This window comes from Myotis myotis, unplaced genomic scaffold (assembly GCF_014108235.1).
Source record: "Myotis myotis isolate mMyoMyo1 unplaced genomic scaffold, mMyoMyo1.p scaffold_m19_p_9, whole genome shotgun sequence".
Taxonomy (NCBI): domain Eukaryota; kingdom Metazoa; phylum Chordata; class Mammalia; order Chiroptera; family Vespertilionidae; genus Myotis; species Myotis myotis.
The window spans coordinates 15197482-15220631 of NW_023416401.1; the positions used below are offsets into that span (position 1 = coordinate 15197482).

The 23150-nt window shown below is 44.5% G+C and overlaps 1 protein-coding gene across 3 annotated transcripts in view; it reads right to left on the bottom strand.

Annotated features, from left to right (window-relative positions):
* Positions 1-3838: 3838 nt before the first annotated feature.
* PIK3C3 (phosphatidylinositol 3-kinase catalytic subunit type 3) overlaps positions 3839-23150 on the bottom strand; it is an 82141-nt gene continuing 62829 nt past the window's right edge. The window contains exons 22-27 of one of the 3 annotated variants that reach the window (XR_004969926.1): positions 15891-16059; positions 13307-13397; positions 12723-12848; positions 10449-10594; positions 8764-8855; positions 3839-8059 (exon numbers count right to left, since the gene is read on the bottom strand). Coding sequence is in view for 1 of the 3 variants with exons in the window: in XM_036321924.1 (XP_036177817.1) it covers positions 10580-10594; positions 12723-12848; positions 13307-13397; positions 15891-16059 (401 nt within the window). In the remaining 2 variants the exon portion in view is untranslated. Of the gene's footprint in view, positions 8856-10367; positions 10595-12722; positions 12849-13306; positions 13398-15890; positions 16060-23150 lie in introns of those variants that run through there. The other 2 variants (XR_004969925.1, XM_036321924.1) reach the window with 2 other exon arrangements.

The window sequence follows — 23150 nt, forward strand, 5'->3', positions numbered from 1 at the left end:
GACAGAAACACAAGAAAGAGCAAGGCCTCTCGAGTTGTAGACTTAGAAGCACCACACTTGCACTTCTACTTCATTCTATTACCCAAAGCCAGGCACATGGTCAAGTCCAGAGACAGAGGCAGAGGACACTTCAAAGTTAAATGCCCAAGGGGGTGGATGCAGAGAGGGTAAAAGATCATTCAACCCATCAGCAAGACCTATCAATTCTGCCTTAGAAATACTTTCCACACCTGTCCAATACTCCTATCTTATTGCTACCACTACTTCAGTTCACCATGATCTCTCTTACCTATCACCACCTGATTGCTCTGTCCAAATCTTTCCTGTCCATTCCTTCTCAGACCATTCTCAATGCAGCAACGAGAATAAATTTAAAAAGAAAACCTGCTCTGACCACTCATTTAAATAAGTCTGCCAAATGGTTTCCTATTGTTCTCAGGATAAAGGTGAAAATCCTGACTAAGGCCTGAATTGTTTTCAATTTTCAATTGAGGGGTTATTTTAAAGCACATAGGTGAACCTGGTGAAAGGGAGAAAGAGTGCAGAGGGAGTGTGGGAAAGAGAGGCTTTGTAATGACTTCCATGTGAGGACAGCCTGGGACCCCTGCTCAAACCTCATCTCCATCCTTTCTTTCACTTTATGGTTGGAACACATCATAATTCCCCAACTTGTACACTATGTCAAGCCTGAGGGGTTTTACTTGGACTTCTCTGATTCCAAGTAGAGAAGTAGATTTCTTTATTCCTCCTTTTGGTACGGCCTCGAGAGAGCGAGAGAGCAGTTTTCGGAGCAGGAGGGAGAGGAGGAGGGAGAGGATGAATAACAATGTACCTACCTATATAGTTTAAGTTTAAAAAATTTGGCTCTCAAAAGAAATTTCAATCATTGTACTGTTGATATTTGGCTCTGTTGACTAATGAGTTTGCCAACCACTGCTTGAGGCCATACAATGAGTCTTTCTTCTTTTAGTGATTTAGAGGGGAAACTTTCAGGCTTCTAAACTAGAAAACCAGCTCTGTTGACAGTGGGCAGGGCCCCAGGCCTCTAGCTTAGTGGGCAGCGCCATCTAGTGGCAGCACTTTGTTTCTGGTTTCAGTGTTACTAGCATTAGCTGGCTGGCTTCAGAGAAGTCACTTAACTCAAGCATCAGCAGTCTCCTGCATAAAATTGGGGGTTACAGTGCTGGTACCTTCTCAGCTCCTGAGTAAAAAAAAAAAAAAAAAAAGAAAAAGTATATATATATGAAGTAATGCAGAGCCTCGGGGTCTTTATTATTAGTTCATAGTTTTGCTGGAAAGATGAAAGTTAGTTTTTGCTTTGATGCTAACAGAAAGCAGAATCCTCAAGGTCCTGTGAACTTAGATAAGTTTGGCTGAAAACTATTGGTTTTCTCTCCTGCTAGAACTGTGGCATACGTTAACCTATTTAGTGCTTCTGAAAATGTATGAAGTGACTGCCCAGGACCTTTCTATGGTCTGTGGCCCACATAAACCAATTACAAAGGAAAATTATGGGCCCAGCTCTGATGCCATCACTGGTAAAACTCAGAGGGGTCCATGGAGGGGACGCCATCCTCAGTGAAAAAACAGACAAAAGCAGAGTTGGGCTTCTCCCTGGCTTGGTAACAAGGTCCTGCCCAGGACTCTACAGGGATTGAGGTGCCCTGTCTGAGGCCCACTAATTGCTTTTCCTAGCCTCTGGGTTCTTCTGTTTCTCACTCTCATTCATATTCAAGACCATGATCTAAAACTTTGAACAGATATGCAAAGTGTTTCTTAAATGCAGACAATTGAAATAGAAATGTCCCTCCCTTGCGCTATTAATTATTTTATAGCTTTCCCTAAGCGCCCTTTGTATAAATAGTGACTTAAATGGTGACTATAAAGTGTGCAGGGGATTCCCCCCCCCCCTTTTTTCTGTCCCTGCTTCTCAGTTGCAAGTTCCATGGACACCCAATCCTCCCCTCTCCGAGTATATGAGGAAGAACCACATCCGAGATACACTTTTCTTTTTTTAGTGAGGTTATAAAGAACCTGAAGACCTTTCAGTACAACCCCTGCCACTAACTGCCCATGTGACCTGGTTCGGTGGCCCTCACACTTCACTGTAGCATGGAATTAACTAGCTAACTCATGAAAAGCATCAGCAGACCCTGGTACATAGTCAGTCCTCAATAACAAATACTTGAACAATGACAAGCTGGCTGACCAACTTGTTAGCCTGCAAGGAAAAAATTCCCAGACATCAATGCTTCTGACACCATTGTGATAACCTTTTTAAGTAACAGGAAAGGAGTGAAAGCCCAAATAATATAGGCATGCCATTTACACAGCTTTGCCAAAAAGCTTCCACAAAAGTAAGTCCCTCCCTATCTTGGCTCCAGGATGCCTGGCTCTTGTGACCCCTGCAGCAAGGGGCTGTGCTCTCCTGTGCCCACAAGGCGCGTGGCCTCATGGGCTTCACACGCAGACTGATGGGACTTTAATCTGGCCTGAAAGCTGAACCACACCCACCTAGCACATGGAGACTGGACATGGGCCTTATTTCTGACATTGCTGAACTCCCAGCTGCCCCTTTTCCAGGACTGGTATAATGGGCAGGGGACTTTGGAACCCAAGAAGTGTAACTTCAGCAAATAAAGCCTTCTTCCACATTCCATCCTCCCTTGCCAGTCGTAAAAAATTCACTTTCTGAAGATAATGCAAGAGCCTCAAGCCCACTGGGGTCTGAGAAGTCTGGCCCATTAATTCCTCCAGTACAGCTTTGAGTTTGTTTTCTAATCCCCAAAATGCGTCCTCTGGATGGACGTTATTAGGCAGCCAAGGTGAGAACTCAATGAAGTGAGACTCTATCTCCACTTAGAACTGGAAGGTATCAATTAGCTATTTCATAATAGAAAAATCTTTGCTTATCTAAATTAGACCAGTTTTCTTTTTTTAACCCCAAACCAACTCGCGTGTAAATACTTGTATGTATGTATAGCCAGAACTGTCCTCTTATTTGAGCCTTTCTTGCCCCCAGGACGGAGAAAGCAAGTGTGAGGTGTTGATAATCAGCAATATAAAGTGTTGGTTATTCACTATAAGCCAGGAACATTATGTGCATCTCTGAGAGTCTTAAAATTCTTCAGTCCTTTTCCATTCTACAGATTGTGAAACTGGGTTGAATACCTACAAAGATGACACAGCCAGCGTGCTGCAGAGCTGGGTTGGAACTGAATTTTCTTGGCTACGAGTGGGTTCTACTCTACATTATTCCTCAAGAAGAGGTATAGCAGAGGTCATCCACAAGGGTCTGAGTGCTTCACCACCAAAATTCTCTCTCCCTCTTCTTCTATCCTCTGCCCAAAACTCCGTCATTAGAGAAGACAGTGCTGTTATCAGGGGAGAAAGACATTCAAGTGAGATAAATGAACCCTTAATCTGAGGACTGAGGCTTACTGTGGCTTTAAATCCCTTGCCTCACTGAATATCACTTTTATCACCTGTGAAATATACATAATAAAACCGGTCCTTCTGATCAAATAGGGCTTTTGTAGTTTAGAATGAAAAATCAAAATGAGGTAATATACACAAAAGCACTTTTTCAGCCAGGTTTGCTTTTATTGTAGAAATTCTTTAAGGAACTCCGTTTCTTTAAATCTTAGATTCTTAAGTTTTTAAAAATGTCCATTTAAAACTCAATAGGGGAAGGTGCATTTTACATGATAACCAGATGACAGCAGAGCACAGAGGATTAGGATACAGTTTAGTCCTGTAACCTGGAGGTAACGAGAGAGAAAGTGAGAGAGAGAGAGAGAGAGAGAGAGAGCGCGCGCGCTCCTATTTCACTAACTACTTATACCCAGCATTGACCCCAAAAGGTCGCACATCTCAAGTGCAAGCAAAACCTAGGACTGGCATGAAAAATACCCCCTGAGCTTTTCATCTTCATTTCAAATATTGATTTATTTTCCAAATAGAAGCTGGAACACCAAATCAACTAAGAGCACCCATCTGATAAAAGATATGCAAATATGTTTATAAATATTACAGTATCATCTATAATGTTGACAGGTCAGATAAAGGCACCAACCTTCAGCTAAAACTAAATTCTAAGTACAGGATGAAGATACAGAGTTTTTACACACACGCACTCAATCTACTTTATTTTCAGCTCCATAGATGGTTACAAATTGCATCTATTATTCATAGACTCCCCAACCCCCACCCACCTTCAGACTCCAATATTGAAGGAACCTCCAATATTTGAATTTTAAAAACCAATAGATTACCAGATTTATCAGAAAGTATTCTAGATGTGTTGCAAAAAAATGCAAACAAAATTCTATATAACAAAAGCCTAATATGCAAATTGTCCCCTCAACTGGGAGTTCGACTGCTTGCTATGATGTGCGCTGACCAACAGGGGGTGGAGCGGGACATGTCAGCATCAGCGGGCAGCAGTGGAGGCATTGCTGGCTCTGATGGGCCCCAATGAGAGCAGGACCATGGCGGGATGGTGGAGCAGGTGAGTGGGTGGCACCAGGCCAAGGCAGGTGCGAGTGGGGGACTAATTGTCCTGCCAATCATCCCACAGATGGCGACCAGCAGTAGTGGTGAGGGGTGGGGCTGTCCCCAGCTCCTAGGCGCTGAGGGAACCGGGTGGGGGCCTGGACCAGATCCATCACCCCACAGACAGCAACCAGCAGCCAGTAGGCCCTGATCGCCCGATCGGGGCCGGGCCCTGGGCTGGGACGAGGAACTGGGGGTGGGTGGCAGTGACCAACCTCCCACAGCACCTGGACAGCGGGCTACCTGGGGGTGGGGTGACGGGGATGGAGGTGCAGTGAAAATGCAGGGTGTCCACGGAGCTCGCTCTCACTCCCCCTGCTACCCTCCCCTGGGACACCAGGGCTCACGCTGGGGAAGCCACAGTGAGGAGCCCACCCTGCACTCGTGCATCCTCTTCTGGGTGAGCCAGGCTGCAGCCACTGGGATCGCAGGGGCCAGTTGGGGCTCCGTGGGTTTGTGAGCGCACTGCCTGCCCAGCTTCCATATGCGGTGCCACTGGGTGGCTCAGAGGCCCACACTGCAACCCGGCCCGCAGTGTCCAACTGCACTCACTGCATCTCCACGTGAAGACTTGAGTGCCGTGACTCAGGCGAGGGGGGCGTGTGAGGGCCTGTAGGCCCAGGTGCAGCCCAGGGGCCAGAGGTCAGCTGGGACCTGCCCTTCCATGCCAGATGCTTGTGGTTTGATCACTGGCCAGGCCTAAAGACCGCATCTGTGCACAAATTTTGTGTACTGGGCCTCTAGTTTAAAATAACAACAAAAACCTGGTTAAACATTTGCCAAGCAAGAGTCCACCCCTGAAGCAGCAGCCCAGGGCGACCTCCTGCTTTCCCCAAGGGCTCCATCCACCATTCCTTTTTATCTCCCTAATAAATGAGATGTAAAACCCCTGAAGGCAGTGGGAGGGCCCAGATAGAGAAGGCAGAATGTCTGCACAAAGGTGGCCCTAGGATTGATCTGACAAGCGACTGCCCGGGCAGGTCTCCCTTGGACAGGCCAGCCCTGAGCTAGAAGTCCCTGGGAGATGATGGTTTTGCACTGACTTTCTGAAAGGAAGGAGCCTATGGAGAGAGGTCCCAATTTGCAGTTCTTTTGTTCTTTTGTTTTTCTGAGCACTGACCTCTAGCTCCCTCCTGTCTCCTTCCTTCTCTCCTCCCCCACATAATTCCATGCCTTGAATCAGAATAAAAATAAAGAATAATCAGAGTCAAAAGACCAGAGGGCCCATCTCTGATGACTTGTGTGGCTGATGAAGCCTTGGGCTCCAGCATATCTGACAAGACATCGATGGAATCGATGAGGCTAAATGAAAATGTGCAGAACATCCGTGTTTTCCATGCAGCCATTGGGAGAGAGGAGGCCCAGCCAGCAGGGTCTGGAGGAGCATGTAAAGGAGGAACTGGCCTGTGAGGCTCTGGGACAGGAAGCCAGCAGGAGCCGAGGGAAACCCAGGCATGAAATGAGTAGAAAGAACACGCAAACCAGGTAAACACTGAACACAGGGCTTCTTTGTTTAGGTTGGAGGGGTCTTTTATGAGATTGTCAAGAATGTGCTCATTTTATAAAGTTGGAAAAGATGGGAACCCTAAAACACGGTAGGACTTTTGCTGAATGGGCGAACGTATGCAGGTGAGTCCGACATTTAGTGCCACGGGTTGAGGCCTCACTGCCAGGCATTACCTGGGCTGGGTATGCACACTCTGCACCTTTCAGTAGCCTAAGACACCACACAATAGCAATTCAGTGCCTGACCTGGGCAAATTCAACTGCTGACAGGCAGACACTGACTGCCCTGGGCTAATGGGTTGGCATGTTCATTCCTATTGGGCTTCAGTCAAGTCACTTAGACACTGTTCGAAGCATTAACCAAGATTTAAAAATTTTTCCGAGTTCACTGAATGGAAGATTAATTACTGTATATATTGAACCAGGCTTCAATGCTTCTTTAAATCCAGAGAACGTATAATTTGAATATTCCACTCTGACAATTCAACATTTCATCTTCATGAAGCCTCGCTCAAAGAAATTTCAATAATGCTGTTTTGAATTAGCGACTTCCTGGCCAGTTAATAAAGCTAAAGTACTTAAGTCGCCCACTACAGTCCCAAGTCTCCTGTTCAAGACTGATGTTCTTTGTTCCTCCCACCTCCACCTCCACCCCTCTACCTCAAGCCCACTGAACCAGAGGGTTCATCTGAGTGGCACAGTAATTACGATAATAGCTGATACTTACATGGCAATTACTACGTGCCAGGATCTGTTGTAAGTGCTCTACGTGCATTAACTCATTTAACCTTCACACGACACTATGAGGTAGGGGCTATTATTATCCTCATTTTACGAGTCTAGTGGGTCTCTAGAGTGGCTTACTCAGGGGAACCACAGTCAAAGGAAAAGGGGAGAGAAGAAATGTCCTTAGTTCAAGGACATTTACTCAGGATTGGAGGGATGAAGAGATTCTGAGCCCCGCTGTGTTTCTCAGTGAGCTTCTCCTGTGGTCTGGCTTCTCCTAATCCAGGCCTGGAACTAAGTTTTAAGGGGATGAGACAACAAGTAAAGCCTCTCAGGGTCCTTGCATAAGGAGAGTGCTCAGGGGGACTGGTGTCTCGCTCCAGTCTAGGAAACTCGGAGGACAAGAGGTCAGTGCATGACTTTGGAGGAAGAGTAAGACGAGTCACTGCTTTGGTGAGGCAAAAAAATGCTTAAGAATTTTTCATGTACTAGAGGTGGCCAACACAAGAGAGAGAGCTGGGCTAGAACTATGTAAAATTCCACGTAAGAAAACTGCCAGGGATGATGGAGGGTTCCAGCAAACAAAGTGCTTTTGAAACAAACTGCCAAAGAGAAGACTGAGGGCAAGGCCGCTGACCAGAGAAAGTCACTGGCCACTGGTAGTCCCTACGGGAGCCTCTAGAAGTCCACCCAACTATGCATGCTCCAGAAACAGCCTCAAACACTTAGTGGACCAGAACATCACAGCTATGTCAGGGCAGTGCTTTTCAGGTAATGACTTTCTAGGCCCCTTACTCTCCTCCCTCCTTGTCTCCCTGGCAGAAGGGTCAGAAACGGTATTAGCCAGGCAGTAAGGGAAAGGTCTACAGGAGAGAAGGTGGATGCATGGTGATCCAGAACTCATCTTCCCATCAAAAACAAAATTCTCTGATTGTCTCAGAAATGGTATGCCTTCTCACCTGGGAGGTTTCATTCCTTTAGTTACAGACCCCTTTGCAGTATTAATCTTCCTTCTTTTGACTCATTACCATCATCTTATGGCTCTATTATTGTGTATGTTAAAAAAAAAAATCATCCCTACCCAACATCCTTTCCTCTGTCCCCTCACTTATTTCCTCTACAGGAGATGCAAATGTAACAAAAACACCCCACTTTATTAAGTGCCAATTAAAAATCCATAATTAAAGAATTACAAGAATTCAGAAGGTTGGAGAGGTCACTTTCAACAGGGTTGTTTTGAGAAAACTTTGGAGAAGATGCCAATGAACTAGAACTAAAACAAGAACAGAGATAAGTTAAAAGCTTGTAGGCAACAAAAATGATTTAAATATGTAAAGCAAGGAAAAAGCAAGGGAGAGAATGGAGCTTGCCTATTAGTTTGGGCATAAACTCTCATATGAAGCTATGCCAAGGACTTTTCATCTTTACCAATTCTCTAATCTGCATGTGTACTTTAAAGAAATCACAGTCCAAGTGCCTCTAGAATGTCTCCTAATTACATGCTTCCTTTCTAGGTGGTAACTCCACTCTAGAGACAAACTCACAGATGAGAATTTAGGGACAAATAAACATTATAATTAATGGCATTCTCTGAAATGGTGACTTAAGTAAACCTTCTTAATCTCCTCTGTCACTTGATATTTAATATTTATTTAGCACCGAGAGAATCAACTATTCTTTTCCTTTCAAAACAAAGTCACAAGACTATGCAACGTGTTAATTTGCAAGGATTATTATTGCATTGCTCTTCTCAGTTTTTGTTTATTCCTTTTTCTCAAAGTTGCATGAGGCAAAAAAGCTAGATGGATTAGTGGGACTTCTAGTCTTAAAAGACAAAAAAATCACTTGGTTAAAATCAGAGAAGATATATTAACAGTTCCAGGGGAACTATTTCAAAAGTCATTTAAAAACTAAGCTGATTCAAAAAAGATTGACTTCAGAAAGACAGTTTATGCTTAAACGTATATGTAAAAATACCTTGGGCTCCATACTGAAGGCTGCTGCAGGTTACTCTTTGGCTGCATTTTCATATCCGACTTTCAGTATTTACAACCTAGGAGAACTGGGAACTATAGTTTAAAAAACAACAACAACCCAAAACCAGTATTTATAAGAGGAAATGAATGTCTTATTTAAAATGAACTGTAAAAGAATGAGCTATAACATGTAAATCTTTAAGTATTGTAAATTAGGTGAAAACAAATACTGTGGACAGAAGGGAAGGGAGAGATAAACAAAACAAAAAAACTTCTAAACTGAGACATTAATCCAAATTCATATAACTGCTCTCCTGATGTGATAATGGAAAAAAAGGATATTTCAAACTCAAAGACTATAGTGTTTTACTATCTATACTAATAAAAAGGTAATATGCTAATTAGACCAGATGTCTTCTGGACGTCCTTTCGGACAAAGCCACAGATGCGAGGGCCGAGGCAGACCGCCACGGCTGGGAGGGCCCATCACAGAGCCCCGGCCAAGTGGGCAGGGCCTCCCTTGGTGCAGCATTGATCACAGAGCCCTTGCAGGGTGGGCAGGGCAGGCAGGGCCTCCCTGTGGGCAGCGATTAATGGCAGAGACCCGGCCTGGTGGTAAGGGCCTCCCTCTGCTCTGTGATTGATCCCAGAGCCCCAGAAGGGTGGGCAGGGCCTCCCTGTGGGCAGGGATCAATGCCGGAGCCCAGGCCAGGTGAGAAGGGCCTCCCTCTGTGGGGTGATGGATCACAGGGACCCCAGATCGATGCCCCACAGAGAGAGGCCCTGCTCACCCTGCCGGGGCTTTGCGATTGATGGCAGCCAGCACAGAGGGAGGCCCTGCCCACCCTGCTGGGACTCTGGGATCAGTTGCGGAGGAGAAGAAGGCCATTCCCACCAGGCCTGGGCTCCACCATTGATCCCCACCCACAGGGAGGCCCTGCCCACCCTGCCGGGACTCTGGGATCAATCGCAGAGCAGAGGGAGGCCCTTCCTACCGGGCCCGTTTTTGTTGTTTTCATATCATGTTTTTGTTGTTTGTATATCATGTCTTTGTTTTTGTTACTGTTTGTTTATAAATTTATATATTATTTTCATATACATTTTACTAATTTTCTTTCATCTCTGACACTTCTATTATAGACAAAGGGCAAATAGCAATAGTAAAATATTTCCTCTAATTCCTTTTCAATGTGCATGAATTTCATGCACCGGGCCACTAGTCCTATATAAAAGGCTAATATGCAAATAGACCAAAAGGCAGAATGACTGGTCACTATGATGTGTACTGACCACAAGGGGGCAGACGCTCAATGCAGGAGCTGTCCCCTGGTGGTCAGTGCACTCCCACAGGAGGAGTGCCGCTCAGCTGGCTCATGGCTGGTGAGCGCAGCGGCGGTGGCAGAAGCCTCTCCCGCCTCTGCTGGCTGCAGGTGGGCAGTAAGAAGCAAGGGGTCCTGGACTGTGAGAGGGCGCAGGCTGGGCTGAGGGACCTCCGCCCCATCCAGTGCACGAATGTCATGCACCAGGCCTCTAGTTCCAAAGCATAAAATTTCTCCCAAACTCTCATATGTACATGAGCCTAGAATTAGCTTCTCACAACCTAGGTTATTAATAATGCGTATATTTGAAAATAAATTATACAATATTTTAAAACAAAACCCTTCAAGAACATATATAAGCACTGACATTCAAGGGATTCAGACACCATGTAACATTTAGGATATATGGTATCTGGAAGATTAAACATTCTTGCTTGCTTGTTACTCTGAAGTCTTCATTATACACAGGTTGCTTCTTGGGGGACACCAAACCCAGTTTCATTTTCTCCAGTACTATAAAAATTAACAACATAAAGAAACAAAGAGAACATAATTAGCTTCAATGTTCACAAAGAAAAATAAACAATAGTTGTCTAATCTAATAAAAGAGAAACATGCAAATTGACCATAACTTCGCTACGCCCACCAGCCAATCAGAGAGACTATATGCAAATTAACCCAACCAAGATGGCGGCCAGCAGCCACAGAGCTGGAGCAAGCAGGAAGCTTGGTTGCCCCGGCGATGGAGGTAGCCAAGCTTCCCGCCTGCCCTGGCCAGCTGTGGCCTCCACTAAAGGCAACAAAGTTTCAATTATAGAAGATAAGTAAATCCCAGATACCTGCTTCCAGCCAGCCTCCACTGGGAGCTTGGGTGGCTGGGGGCCATGGCCAGCCTGCAAACAGCCATCAGCCCCTCACCCAGGCTGGCCAGACCCTCATGGGGTGAGGGTCCCTGCTGGGGGGCTTGACCAGCCTGCAAACAGCCCTCCGCCCCTCACCCAGGCTGGTCAGGCACCCCAGCAGGACCCCCCTCCCTGAAGGGGGTGTGGCCAACCTGAAAATGGCCCTCAGCCCCTCACCCAGGCTGGCCAGGCACCCCAGCGGGACCCCCATCCTGATCTGGGACACCCTTCAGGGCAAATCAGCCAGCCCCCACCCATGCACCAGGCATATAATAAAAGGGTAATATGCAAATTGACCCTAACAGCAGAATGACTGGGAATGACTGGTCACTGTGACACACAGTGACCACCAGGGGGCAGACGCTCAATGCAGGAGCTGCCCCCTGGTGGTCAGTGCACTCCCACAAGGGGGAGCTCTGCTCAGCCACAAGCCAGGCTGACGGCTGCCAGCACAGCAGTGATGGCAGGAGCCTCTCCCGCCTCCTTAGCAGCGCTAAGGATGTCCGACTGCAGCTTAGGCCTGATCCCCGCTGGCAAGTGGACATTCCCTGAGGGCTCCTGGGCTCCCAGAGGGATGTCTGACTGCCAGCTTAGGCCCGATTCCCTGGGGAGCGGGCCTAAGCCAGCAGGTGGACATCCTCCAAGGGGTCCCAGACTGCGAGAGGGCACAGGCCTGGCTGAGGGACCCCCCTGAGTGCATAAATTTTTGTGCACCGGGCCTCTAGTAGATTTATAAGATGCTTAGAAAAAGATAAACACATACTTTTTACAGAAAAAAACAAACCCTTAGCTTATTCTAGTCCTTTAAAAAACAATCTTCAATAGCATGTCTCGGTAGTTGGGGGGTCGACCTATGAACCAGGAGGTCATGGTTTAATTCCTGGTCAGGAAACATGCCCTGGTTGTGGGCTCAATCCCCTCTTGGGGGGGTGGTGAGCGTGCAGGAGGCAGCCAATCAATGACTCTCTCATCACTGATGTTTCTCTCTCCCTCTCTCTCTCTCTCTCTTTCATCTCAGAAATTACAGGAAAGGAAAATTAAAGAAATGATTAAAGACCCGAATAGGCTTTGATGACACAGTGGACACTGGGTGAGGGGGAAGTCCAAGCAGACTGACTTTGACCTTAGGAAATTAGAAATATTAGTAACTGTGTTAAGAAGTCAGGAAGGAGTTCACAAGGAGAGGCATGTGAGAGTGGAGAGGAAAGAGGCCCAATTTTTATGTTTGCTAACCATTTTCCTAATCATCATTATGAAATCTATAATTTAAATGGGTTTTAAATCTGAGGTTTTCCCTCATCAGACATTTGTATGAAAGATATTGTTAATAGCAAGTCTACAGATACACCTTTTCAGTGTGTGGTATGCATTGCTTTTCTCAGCCTCAAAATCCTTCCCTAAAACTTCACCATGCATCAAAACTTAACACGCGTTAAGTCTCAGTTGGCATGGCCTCCACTAAACCCAAAGTCATTTGCAAGAAGGGCTTATAATCATCACTGATCACAAAGGACGAAGACACCCATGTTGACATTCCACTAAGAAAATGTAAGTGGAATATTTGAGTTAACTGTGCATGAAACATGTTCACGTCAGATGGCCGGTGAGATAGCAAAAAAGGCTTCACCCCCCAAAACATCCCAGAAAAGTCAGGAGCTGGCATGAGGAGTGTGGCTCCATGAGGACTCTGGGCAGTAGGTGGAGAAGCTGGAGGAGTACGCTTCCCTCAGGGAACTGACCTGGGCAAACTTGTGAATCTGCTCCACCACTGCAGCAAACAGGGCGTGGACACTCTCGTCAATCAGACTCTGCATGTAATGCACCGCCTCCTCGTCCGACAGGTCCAGGCGGAATTTATCCTGCACCTACAAGGCCACAGTCTGTTAGTCTTCTGAACAAAGAGAACCAGGCATATTTCAAAGACACAGAATTAAATGGATGTAGACATTACACTGCAGTATGAGTTATTTCTATGCCAAAGAAATAATTCATGACTTATAAGGAGTTCTGAAAACTGCTCATTTGAGTGTGGAAGTTTACTGCTTTTGCTATATGCTCTTTTAAAAAATGTTTTTATTGATTGATTGGTTTTAGAAAGAGAGGAAGAAAGTACCAGTTATGTCAGAACTCAGGGTTTTTGATGCCAATTACTATTTTCCACAACCAGAGAAATTTCATCTCTGACACTGTTGGTGCCCTTTAGAAAGTTTGTAATTCAAGTTAAAAAAGCTATCCTGGGGCCGAAAAAACAAGGGGAAATGGGTTGTTAAATCTTTCATATATGAGAAGTAGACTGTGATGTTCGAGGATGTATAGAAATTACCTTTTTCACAGTTTTATCTGGTTCAAGAGCAATATCTGGAATGTTTGCATCCACCATCAAGGAAAATAAGTTCAAAATTAGATTAGAATACCTAAGGGTGATTGGGGAAAAAATAACAATTATTAGAATTTTGCAGTTCTTCTCATATCAACAACACCCCTAGAAACAGTGGTACCTGGATCTCTATAACAATTACTGTTACCCCGAAGGAAAATGGAATGTGAGACTATTCACCAGCTGTCTCAATGAAAAGCAAGCCTTGAAAAAATATCTTACTCTGGGGTCTGAATATAATACCATTTCTAGGTCCTACACTATGGAACAAACTTTTGGAGTAATCACCTAATAATCACTTTTTTTTCTTCAGTTTTCAGGGATTACATTCTTTTTAATGAGGTGTTAAGAGAATCCCTTTTATACCTAATTAGCATTTGGCTAAGCAATGAATATCTGCCTTTGCTAAATGACGACAAGGACCTGCCACTCTAAGACCACCTCAGTGCCAGGGGAAAATGCATGAAAGGGAAACACTGCCATCCCACTAATCATTCAGGAGTACCCTCCAGAGACATGAATCACCACTCTAGAAACCAGTGACTGGGCTGAATAGAAGCAATGCTAAATGAAGGAGAAAATAGCTAGTGCTCTACAGTATTAAAAATGAGCAAGATACTTAAATATCATCATCTTTGGATTATGCTGACCCCAGCAGGAACTACAGGTTTATCCTCACCAGTCCTCAAACTTTCACCTTACTCCACACAAAGAGAAGGAGTGCTACTACTCCACATGCTCATCCAGAGGTGGAGCGGGGGGACGGAGTACATGGGTGCACAGAAGCACAATCCACCTCCTGCTCAGACCCCCTCCTGGAACAGCCATGCTCTCAGTGGCCCCTCAGCACTCTAGTGATGAAACGAGGTTCAGGTTAGACTTTGGAGGTGGGTGTGAGTAAGACAACTTTGGTTTCAGAAGAAGGGCCAACACAGGTGCCCTGCACTGTCCTCTCTAGGGCATGGAGGCCAGGATGCAGGAGGTGCAGAATCCTCATTTCAGCCATCTGCCTATCCATAGTGTGAAAAAGCTCAACCTGTGACATAAAAACCATTTACTGCTGGAACTGTGATGATAATGGAACTAAAGATAAAAATGACTATACACATAAACCTCAAATTACCTAATATAAATATTTTATATTGCCCATGAAAGCCAAGAGGGACTATAATGAAAATTTCTACCTTGATATAATCCTCTCATCAAATTAGGCCCTAACTCACTGATTCTCTTTGGGGAAAAAAAAAAAAAAGTATAATGATATCAAAACATTTTTAACGTAGCTTGAAGTTACTGGTTTCTTGTGAGAACTGATAAAAAGCATATCACAGATGTCACTTTACTTCTACTCAAATAATTTTATTCATTCAACCAACAAATATTTACCGAACACTCACGCTATGCACTGCTCTAGACACTAAGGACATAGTGGTGAACTGAACAATCAGGCTCCTACATTCACGAAGCTCACATTCTGGAAGAGGTTGGGAGCTCATACAATAAGCTGTTTAAGAAAATAATATCATACCTGGGTGACTGATACAAGATTTAAAAAATAAAGTAAAACAGGAAATGGTCAGAGATTGAGGGGTGGGGAGTCACCTTAAGGAAGTATGATTTTATTTTAAATGCACTGAGAAGCCACTGAGTTTAAAGAGTGGAACAGCACACCCAGATTTGCATTTCTGAAAGTTCCCATTGGCCACCTTGTGGGGAATAACAATGGAGGCAGGGGAGCTTTCACAGACTCCAGGGTAAGAGAAACAACATGGAGTGATGGAGCTATATTCTGGGGTGTAGTGGGTGACACACACGTGGAGGTGGGGAGAGAGAACAGGGACTGAATCTCTCCGAGGATTTAGCCTAAGAAATGGGAATGCGTGGTTACCCATCAAAATAATAATGAATGAAGAACAGGATTTAGGGCAGGGAATCAAGAATTCCATTTTAGACATACTGAGTTTGATATGCCTACTAAATTCTCAGCAAAGATGCCAAGTAGGCAGTTAGGTATATCTCAGAGGAGCTATCAGGGCTGATGGGATTAGTTTGATGTCATCAGCATTTGGATCCCATTTAAAGTTACAAGTCTGGATTAAATGCTTATGGAGAGAGTTAAGGGAAAAAAGATCAGAACCCACAGACTGATAATGAAAACTGTAGACATTCATTGTGCAGAGGTAGACACAAGAGGACAGGAACCAGCAAAGAAGAAGTGACCAGTAAGGAACAAAGAAAACAGAAGAGAGGGCTACACCAAATATAAGAAAGGTTTTTAGAAACAGAGACATGGTCAGCTATACCAAAGATGCTAGAAGCAAAAATGGCAATAGACAGACCTGCATATCTTGATGAAATTAGTTTCAACAGCCGAGTAAGACTGGCAGCCTTACTAGAGAAGGCAAAAAAGGAGGCAAGTAAGTGGAAACCGAAAACGGAACTTTCTGAAGTAGATGTTTGAATAACTCTATTTTTCTTGCTCTATAAAATGAATTTACCAAAATTCTCTCTGCGGAGCAAACCCACTTACCTTCGCAGGTGGAGGAAAGCTGTGTAGCACTGCTTCCGGAACTCCTGGTACTGCTCGCTCTGAGTGCCCCCCATGCCTTCCACCATCTCTTTATTCAGCTTCATTGGAGGAGGAAGAGGCTTCGGATCCCGACCCAAGATATATCCAAAGTCTATGTGGAAGAGTTTGCCTAGGTGTTGATAAGAAACACATTTGTTTCCATAATTATCTTAAGGAACTAGGAAGTGGATATGTCATACATTTGGTAAAGTGATTTCTCTTCATAAAGTCTATCAGTTCATGACAAAGTCTAGTAAATTGATGACCCTCTAATCCCAGGCTTGGGAGTAGCCTTCAGAGCATATCTTAGTTCATTAAACTCACATTCATCCAACTAAAATTATGCTTAAAATCATCCCACAGTAATATTAAAAATTTAAATCCTACTTTTAGATCTCCATAATCCAGTTAGCAAAGCCTGAACAACTTCAAGATGTTAGTATAAATAAGTATCTTGTAGCAAGTTTCTCATGCTAACATTTAAGCGAGCTACCCTTCATATAGCAGAAGACCATTTCTTTTAAGTATTTCTAGGACAAAGCCACAATCCCCTGCCAAAAAAATCCCTTGTATTTCACATTATACTGTTAGCTTCCTCTGAAACATTTCCAACTAATCTGTGTCACTCGTTACCTGCAGACTAAGAAACCAAGCACAGTGTTCATGTCAGCCAAGAGCTGAATACAGCTGCACTGCCCATGAAGACAAGCCTGGAGCAGTCATCTAAACTCACAGATCAGGTATGTAAGAATAAGATCGTTCGTTCACTTTACAGCAGCAGTCACCAACCTTTCGGATCTCACGGATCACCAGTAGTCCGTGGACCACCGGTTGGCAACCGCTACTTTAGAGAATGCTTCACCACAGAATTCATAAACATCTTGTGATTTACAAGAAGTTGTATAAGGGAGGGATGCTACTATTTGTTTTCAAACATTTCAGCTAAGTGTATATTAAAATTATTTATTTACTTATCTTTCTTCTCCACACTAAACTGTTAAAGAACCATTAAGAGTCTTATAATAAAAAACCTTGTTTCATTTATTTTTGTTATAGTTCTAAAACCTGGGATAATGGAGAGTCAATGTAGCTATTTTGCATTTATTTAACCAAAGTCATCTCAATTTCACATTTACAGCTTAGACAACTTTCAATAACATTGTTGATGTGAGAAATTTTCTTCTAGAAATCTGAAAGTTCTTATAATGGGTCGTTTTGTTTTAAAATTTCCTGCCTTCGTTTCCATGAAGATCTATAATAAAAACAAAAAAGGCTGCCATGGCCGGGTAGCTCATTTGGATGAAGCACTGTCCTGTACACTAAAAGGCTGTTGGGTCGATTCCCGGTGAGGGAACCCACAGATGTTTCTCTCTCACATGATATTTATCTCTCTCCCTACAATCAATAGAAACATATTTTTGGGTGAGGATTAAAAAATAATAACAACGAAAGAGGCCAAATCTGGATCCCCTGGATGCTACCTTACTAGTAGTACTTTAGTGTTATTTCAGTGTTTGTGATTGAGTTAGTATCCAACAGCAAGGCAACTTTAATTGTTGCAGGCTGATACTAATAGAAGCAGGATTAGTTCTACCTTGAAATTACATGGCAGCATCTTGACAATGGAGGTTATGAAGTAGGTTCAAGTAGAGAAAAGCGGTATAAGAATATTCACATGGGCTATATTAACAACACTCTGAACTCAAACTTCCACTATATTATCCGTACCATCGTCACACTGCAAGTGACAACTTCAATTTACTTTTGTCATATTAATGTTGCTAGATTAAATTTGCAAGTTTGTAACATGATTTAATTCATAAATCTGTTTTTTAGTTATGGAAAAGAACATGTACAAGAAGTTAATACCAGGTTTTATGTGGTACATATTTAAGATTATAAAATGTAGTATGTCAACACAGGGGGTTTCATTTCTTTTTAAAACAGTTTTGTGTATTACTCATAATTGAAAAACACATTTCAGAATTCTAAAATAGGCTCCAGAGGTCTCTAAACATAATGAAATCAAGTTTTTGGAAAATCTCGAGTTCACCAAATTCCCAAATGAAGTCCATGATTCCAAAAAGGTAAAAAACTAGTTTTAGAATAAGATTTGGTAATTGCAGTACTCCCTGGGAAAGCATCATCTCCTAATCTCTAACTTTATTTTTATTGTTGGCTCTATGACATCTGCTTCCCCGCTTTTGCCCACCTCCACCTAGCCCCACCCCTCCTTCCCTCTGGCCATCACCACTCTGTAGTCTGTGTCTATGGGTTATGCATATACATTCTTTGGCTAATCCCTTTGCCTTCTTTCATCCAGTTCCCTCCCTCCTCTCTGACAGCTGTGAGTCTGTTTCATGTATCCATGCCTCTGTTTTTATTTTGTGACAGCATGGATGGACCTGGAGATAATGATGCTACATGAAATAAGCCAGTCAGAGAAAGACAAATACCACATGACCTTACCTACATGTTGAACCTAATGAACAAAATAAAAACAGAGGCATCTCCTAATCTCTTAAGGTTCAAGGGAATAGGCTATCTTTGAATTGTCTAGAATTTGGTGAAAAGTCCATGATCAACTTCTGTTAAGGATTTTACTGCCTTCACCTAAATACAGGGTGGGGAAAAGGTGGGTTTACAGTTGTTCATATGGAACATAATACAATGATTAATAAATCATAATACAAGAATAAACTCTGTATTTCATATACCCACAACTGCAAACCCTGTATATAGCCTCTGTCCAACTAAGCTAAGCACTTCATTTTGTGCTTTATTCTCTTTCTGGAGTTACCATTTATTTTCTGCCTTGTTAGACAAACACCATTCTACCCTTATTTGTACAGGTATAGCTAAAACTCCCTTGGTTTTATTTAATTATGTAAGTGATGCTTTGTTTTGTTATGAGTATAATTCTTAATGGTACTCAGCACTTGAGCAGATAACCTATCTGACCAAGCTTTGATTCAAAACTGCACCCTTAGTGAATCACGACATCCCAGTATCAAAAGCTATCAGCCATCACACTTGGTTTATTTAATGTGCTCTCTGCTTTTAATAGGAAACCCAGTCCCGCTTTTCCTCATTTCATTACAGGCATTATTGGAATTCCAATGTCAACTATGCCTCGCTGCTTTCAAATGAAGAGTATATTTCTATTCTTCTTACAAGAAAACTCTCAAGGAACAGGATTACTGCTTAATTATAAGGCATAAAAGATTCAGTATCTAACAATGAAACCATTATTATGCTTTGCAAGTTCATAGAGTCATGTATTTTGAAAAGAGGCTATTAATGCTTCAAGAAAATGTACCTCTTAAGTAGCAAAGGGAATGAATGGCTCTTTTAAAGTTAATACCTGTAAAGGAAACTTGTAAGGATTTAAAAAATGCACTTCAAAAAATTAAAAGTTTAATTAGGAAATGCAGGAAGATTATTCAAATCTATTACCTTAAATAGTCAGGAGGTAAAGTGTATATAAAACAAACTGAATGTTGACTGTAATTATCTCCTATATATAAGGGGTAAGAGGAGTTAATTAAATTTTCCTGTTATTTGCATAAGTGACAAGAACTTATTTCTAAAATTATAGTTCAAGACATTTGCAGATCTTGGATTATACTACTGAAATTAATAATATTTAATAGAGTTTTTAAATTTCCATTTTGTCTATCTAATTAAAAAAACATACAGCAATCATTAACATTTTCTTTATAAGATTTCAGTAAGTATGAGAAGACTTCTTGATATTAAATATTCAAGAAACTTTCAAAAGATCAGATTTTAAATAATGTCTAAAAAGAAAACTATTCACATGAAGTTAAGTCCTTCTCATTATTTAAATAACTAAAGTAATAAAGACTTAAAAAGAATTTATGGCTAAAAAGTGAAGGTCTTATGGGCCTGGCTCTGTTTTGTATTGAGGAAAATCAATCAAATTGGTAGATAACAGTATGGCCAGAGTTTACAATGAAAGTTTAGACAGGAAACAGATTTTCCTGGAAACCCTAAGAATGGATAAAAATGACATTAAAAAAACACACAAAAAAACCCTAGTTCATTTATTCATTGTAAAAGCACTTACTGAGTGCTTACTAAATACATAAAAGTTTTATAGCCCTTTCTCTCATTTCCCAGAAAATAAACAAGCACATTGAGAAAATAAGTCTGTAGTTTTAGGTTTTGCAGCATACTTAATCTACCAAACTAACTTAAATACAAACAGCTGAGGAGGCACCACTATTTGATTAGTAACTAAGTTCTTTCCATATCAGAAGATTCTGAATATCATAAACTGTATTATGTCTTGAGGAAAAAAATAAGACAAATAAATATAGTATATTTTTAAAATATCAAGCTTTACTTTAAAACACAGAAAGAATAACATTAAATCAACGAGCAAACTGTTCTCTTCTATAACTTCCTATGCTACTAAAATTAAGAGCCACTCAAAAGAGAATTTAAAGGCGGTAACTTTAAGATGTTTGAAATTTAGAGTGGTAAAGATAAGGAAATAAGTTAATTATTTCCTTATCTCTAAAACTAGAGGCCTGATGCACAAAATCTGTGCAAGGGGCTTGGCCCTTGCAGTCCCCGTGGCTACCCCAGCTTCATCCGGAAGGTTGTCCAGACGGTCGTTCTGCTGTTTGGCCGTCCAGTCTAATTAGCATTATGTTACTATAGATTATGATTCCAAATATCAGCTACATAGTCAAAAAATGGAAAGCATTCTTACTTCCTGATGGTAAAGCAAACTAAACCATAAAAGCTAGCCAACCTCAAGAATTATTTATTACTAGAGGCCCAATGAATGAAGATACATGCAAAAACAGGCCTTCCTTCCCCTGGCTGCCGGCACCAGCTTCCCTCTGGCACCCGGGACCCGGGTTGTTTTGCTCCAGCTGCCGCCAGGCACCCAGGACTCCGGCTGCTTTGCTCTAGCCACTGCCCCCACCCCTGATGTGTGTCAGCTGGGGCTGGGGGTGGCATGCAGTCCCCTCCCACCAATCTGCGTGCGCAGCTCCTCCTGAGCCAGTTGTGATGCCTGGCTAATTTGCATATTACCACTTTATAGACTAGAGGCCTGGTGCACAAAAATTGGTGCACTGGGGGGGGGGGTGTCCCTCAGCCCGGCCTATGCCCTCTTGCAGTCTGGGACCCATTGGGAGAAACGCCCTGCTGGCTTAGGCCTGCTCACGGGTGGCAGAGGGCAGGCCCAATCCCTAGGTGCAGCCCCTGGTAGGGCTCAGAGCAGGGCCGATTGGGGAGTTGGGGCGCCTTCCCCTGTCATGCACAGAGCAGGGCAGATCGGGAGGTTGTGATGCCACCCTCAGTCACGATCAGGGTAGGGCCGATTGGGGGGTTAGGGCACCGCCCCGTAACACTCAAGGCAGGGTCGATGGGGAGGTTGCGGCACCACCCCATCACGCATAGAGCAGGGCCAATCAGGGGGTTGGGGCGCTGCCCACTGTCACGCACAGAGCAGGACCCATCGGGGGGGTTGGGGCTCCGTACCCTGTCACGCACAGAGCAGGGTCGATCAGGGGGTTGGGGAGCTCCCCCGTCACGCACAGAGCAGGGCCCATTAGGGAGTTGGGGAGCTCCCCCCGTCCCTCAGAGTAGGGCCGATAGGGGAGTTGGGGCACCACCCCTGTCACACACAGAGCAGGGCGGATCAGGGGGTTGGGGCGCCGCCACTGTCACACTCAGGGCAGGGCTGATGGGGAAGTTATGGCTCTACCCCGGTACACACAGAGCAGGGCCCATGGGGGCGGGGTTTGGGGCGCCACACCCTGTCACACACAGAGCAGGGCTGATCTGGGGGTTGGGGCGCTGCACCCTGTCACACATAGAGCCGCAGGGCAATCAGGGGGTTGGGGAGCTCCCCCCATCAGGCACAGAGCAGGGCCGATCAGGGGTTGGGGTGCCTTCCCCAATCATGAACAGTGCAGGGCGGATAGGGAGGTTGTGGCCCCGCCCCCTTTCACACACAGAGCCGCAGGGCGATCAGGGGGTTTGGGCCGCTGCCCCGTCACGCTGATCCCGGTGCTGGGAGGCATATTACCCTTTTACTATATAGGATGGAAGCCTGGTGCATGGGTGGGGGCTGGCCGGTTTGCCCTGAAGGGTGTCCTGGATCAGGGTGGGGGTCCCCACTGGGGTGCCTGACCAGCCTGGATGAGGGGCTGATGGCTGTTTGCAGCTGGTCACATACCCTTCAGGGTGGGGGTCCCCACTGGGGTGCCTGGCCAGTCTGGGTGAGGGGCTGAGGGCTGTTTTCAGGCTGGTGGGTGACTGAAGCTCCCAACCGCTCCTTTTTTTCTTTTTATTCTGGGCCAGCTTTAGCTCTGGCTCCAGCTCTTAGGCCTCTGCTGCTGAAAACAGGTTTCTGGCCTTTGTTTACCTTCTGTATTTGAAACAATGTTGGGATCCTGCTGGCTGAAGCCCGCGGACTAAAGCAGGTTTCTGGGGTTTTGTTTAGCTTCTATATTTGTAACATAGTTGCTTAGAGTTGCAGCTCAGAGGCCGGCAGCGGCAGGTGGGGAACATCGGAGTCCTCCGTCACTGAAGCAAGCAAGCCTCATGTTCGCTTCCAGCTGCCTGGCTGCCGGCCGCCATCTTGGCTGGCAGTTAATTTGCATATCGCCCTGATTAGCCAATGGGAAGGGTAGCGGTCGTACGCTAATTACCATGTTTCTCTTTTATGAGATAGGACTAGAGGCCTGTTGCAGGAACATTCCTGCAAGAATAGGGCTTCCTGCGGCTGGAGCAAAGCAGAGAAGGGAGCAAAATCTGCTGAGGCGGGCTTTGCTCCCACCCCCAGCCACTGCGGCTGAGTTTGCCCAACCTGCCCCCAGCCACTGTGGCTAGGTTTGCCCAACCTGCCCCCAGCCACTGTGGCTAGGTTTGTCCAACCCACCCCCAGCCGCTGCTGCTGGGTTTTCCCAACCCGCCCCCAGCTACTGCGACTGGGTGGGTTTGCCCAACCCGCCCCCAGACACTGCTGCTAGGTTTGCCCAACCCACCCCCAGCCATTGCTGCTGGATTTGCCCAACCTGCCCCCAGCCGCTGGTGCTGAGTTTGCCCAACCCGCCCGCAGCCACTCCCCCTGGGTTTCCCCTCTCGTTCCCAGCTGCTGTAGCTGGGTTTCCCCTCCCACCACCCGCCTCCCGCCTCCTGCCTCCCGCCTCCGCAGCCTTGGCTCCTTTACTGTGT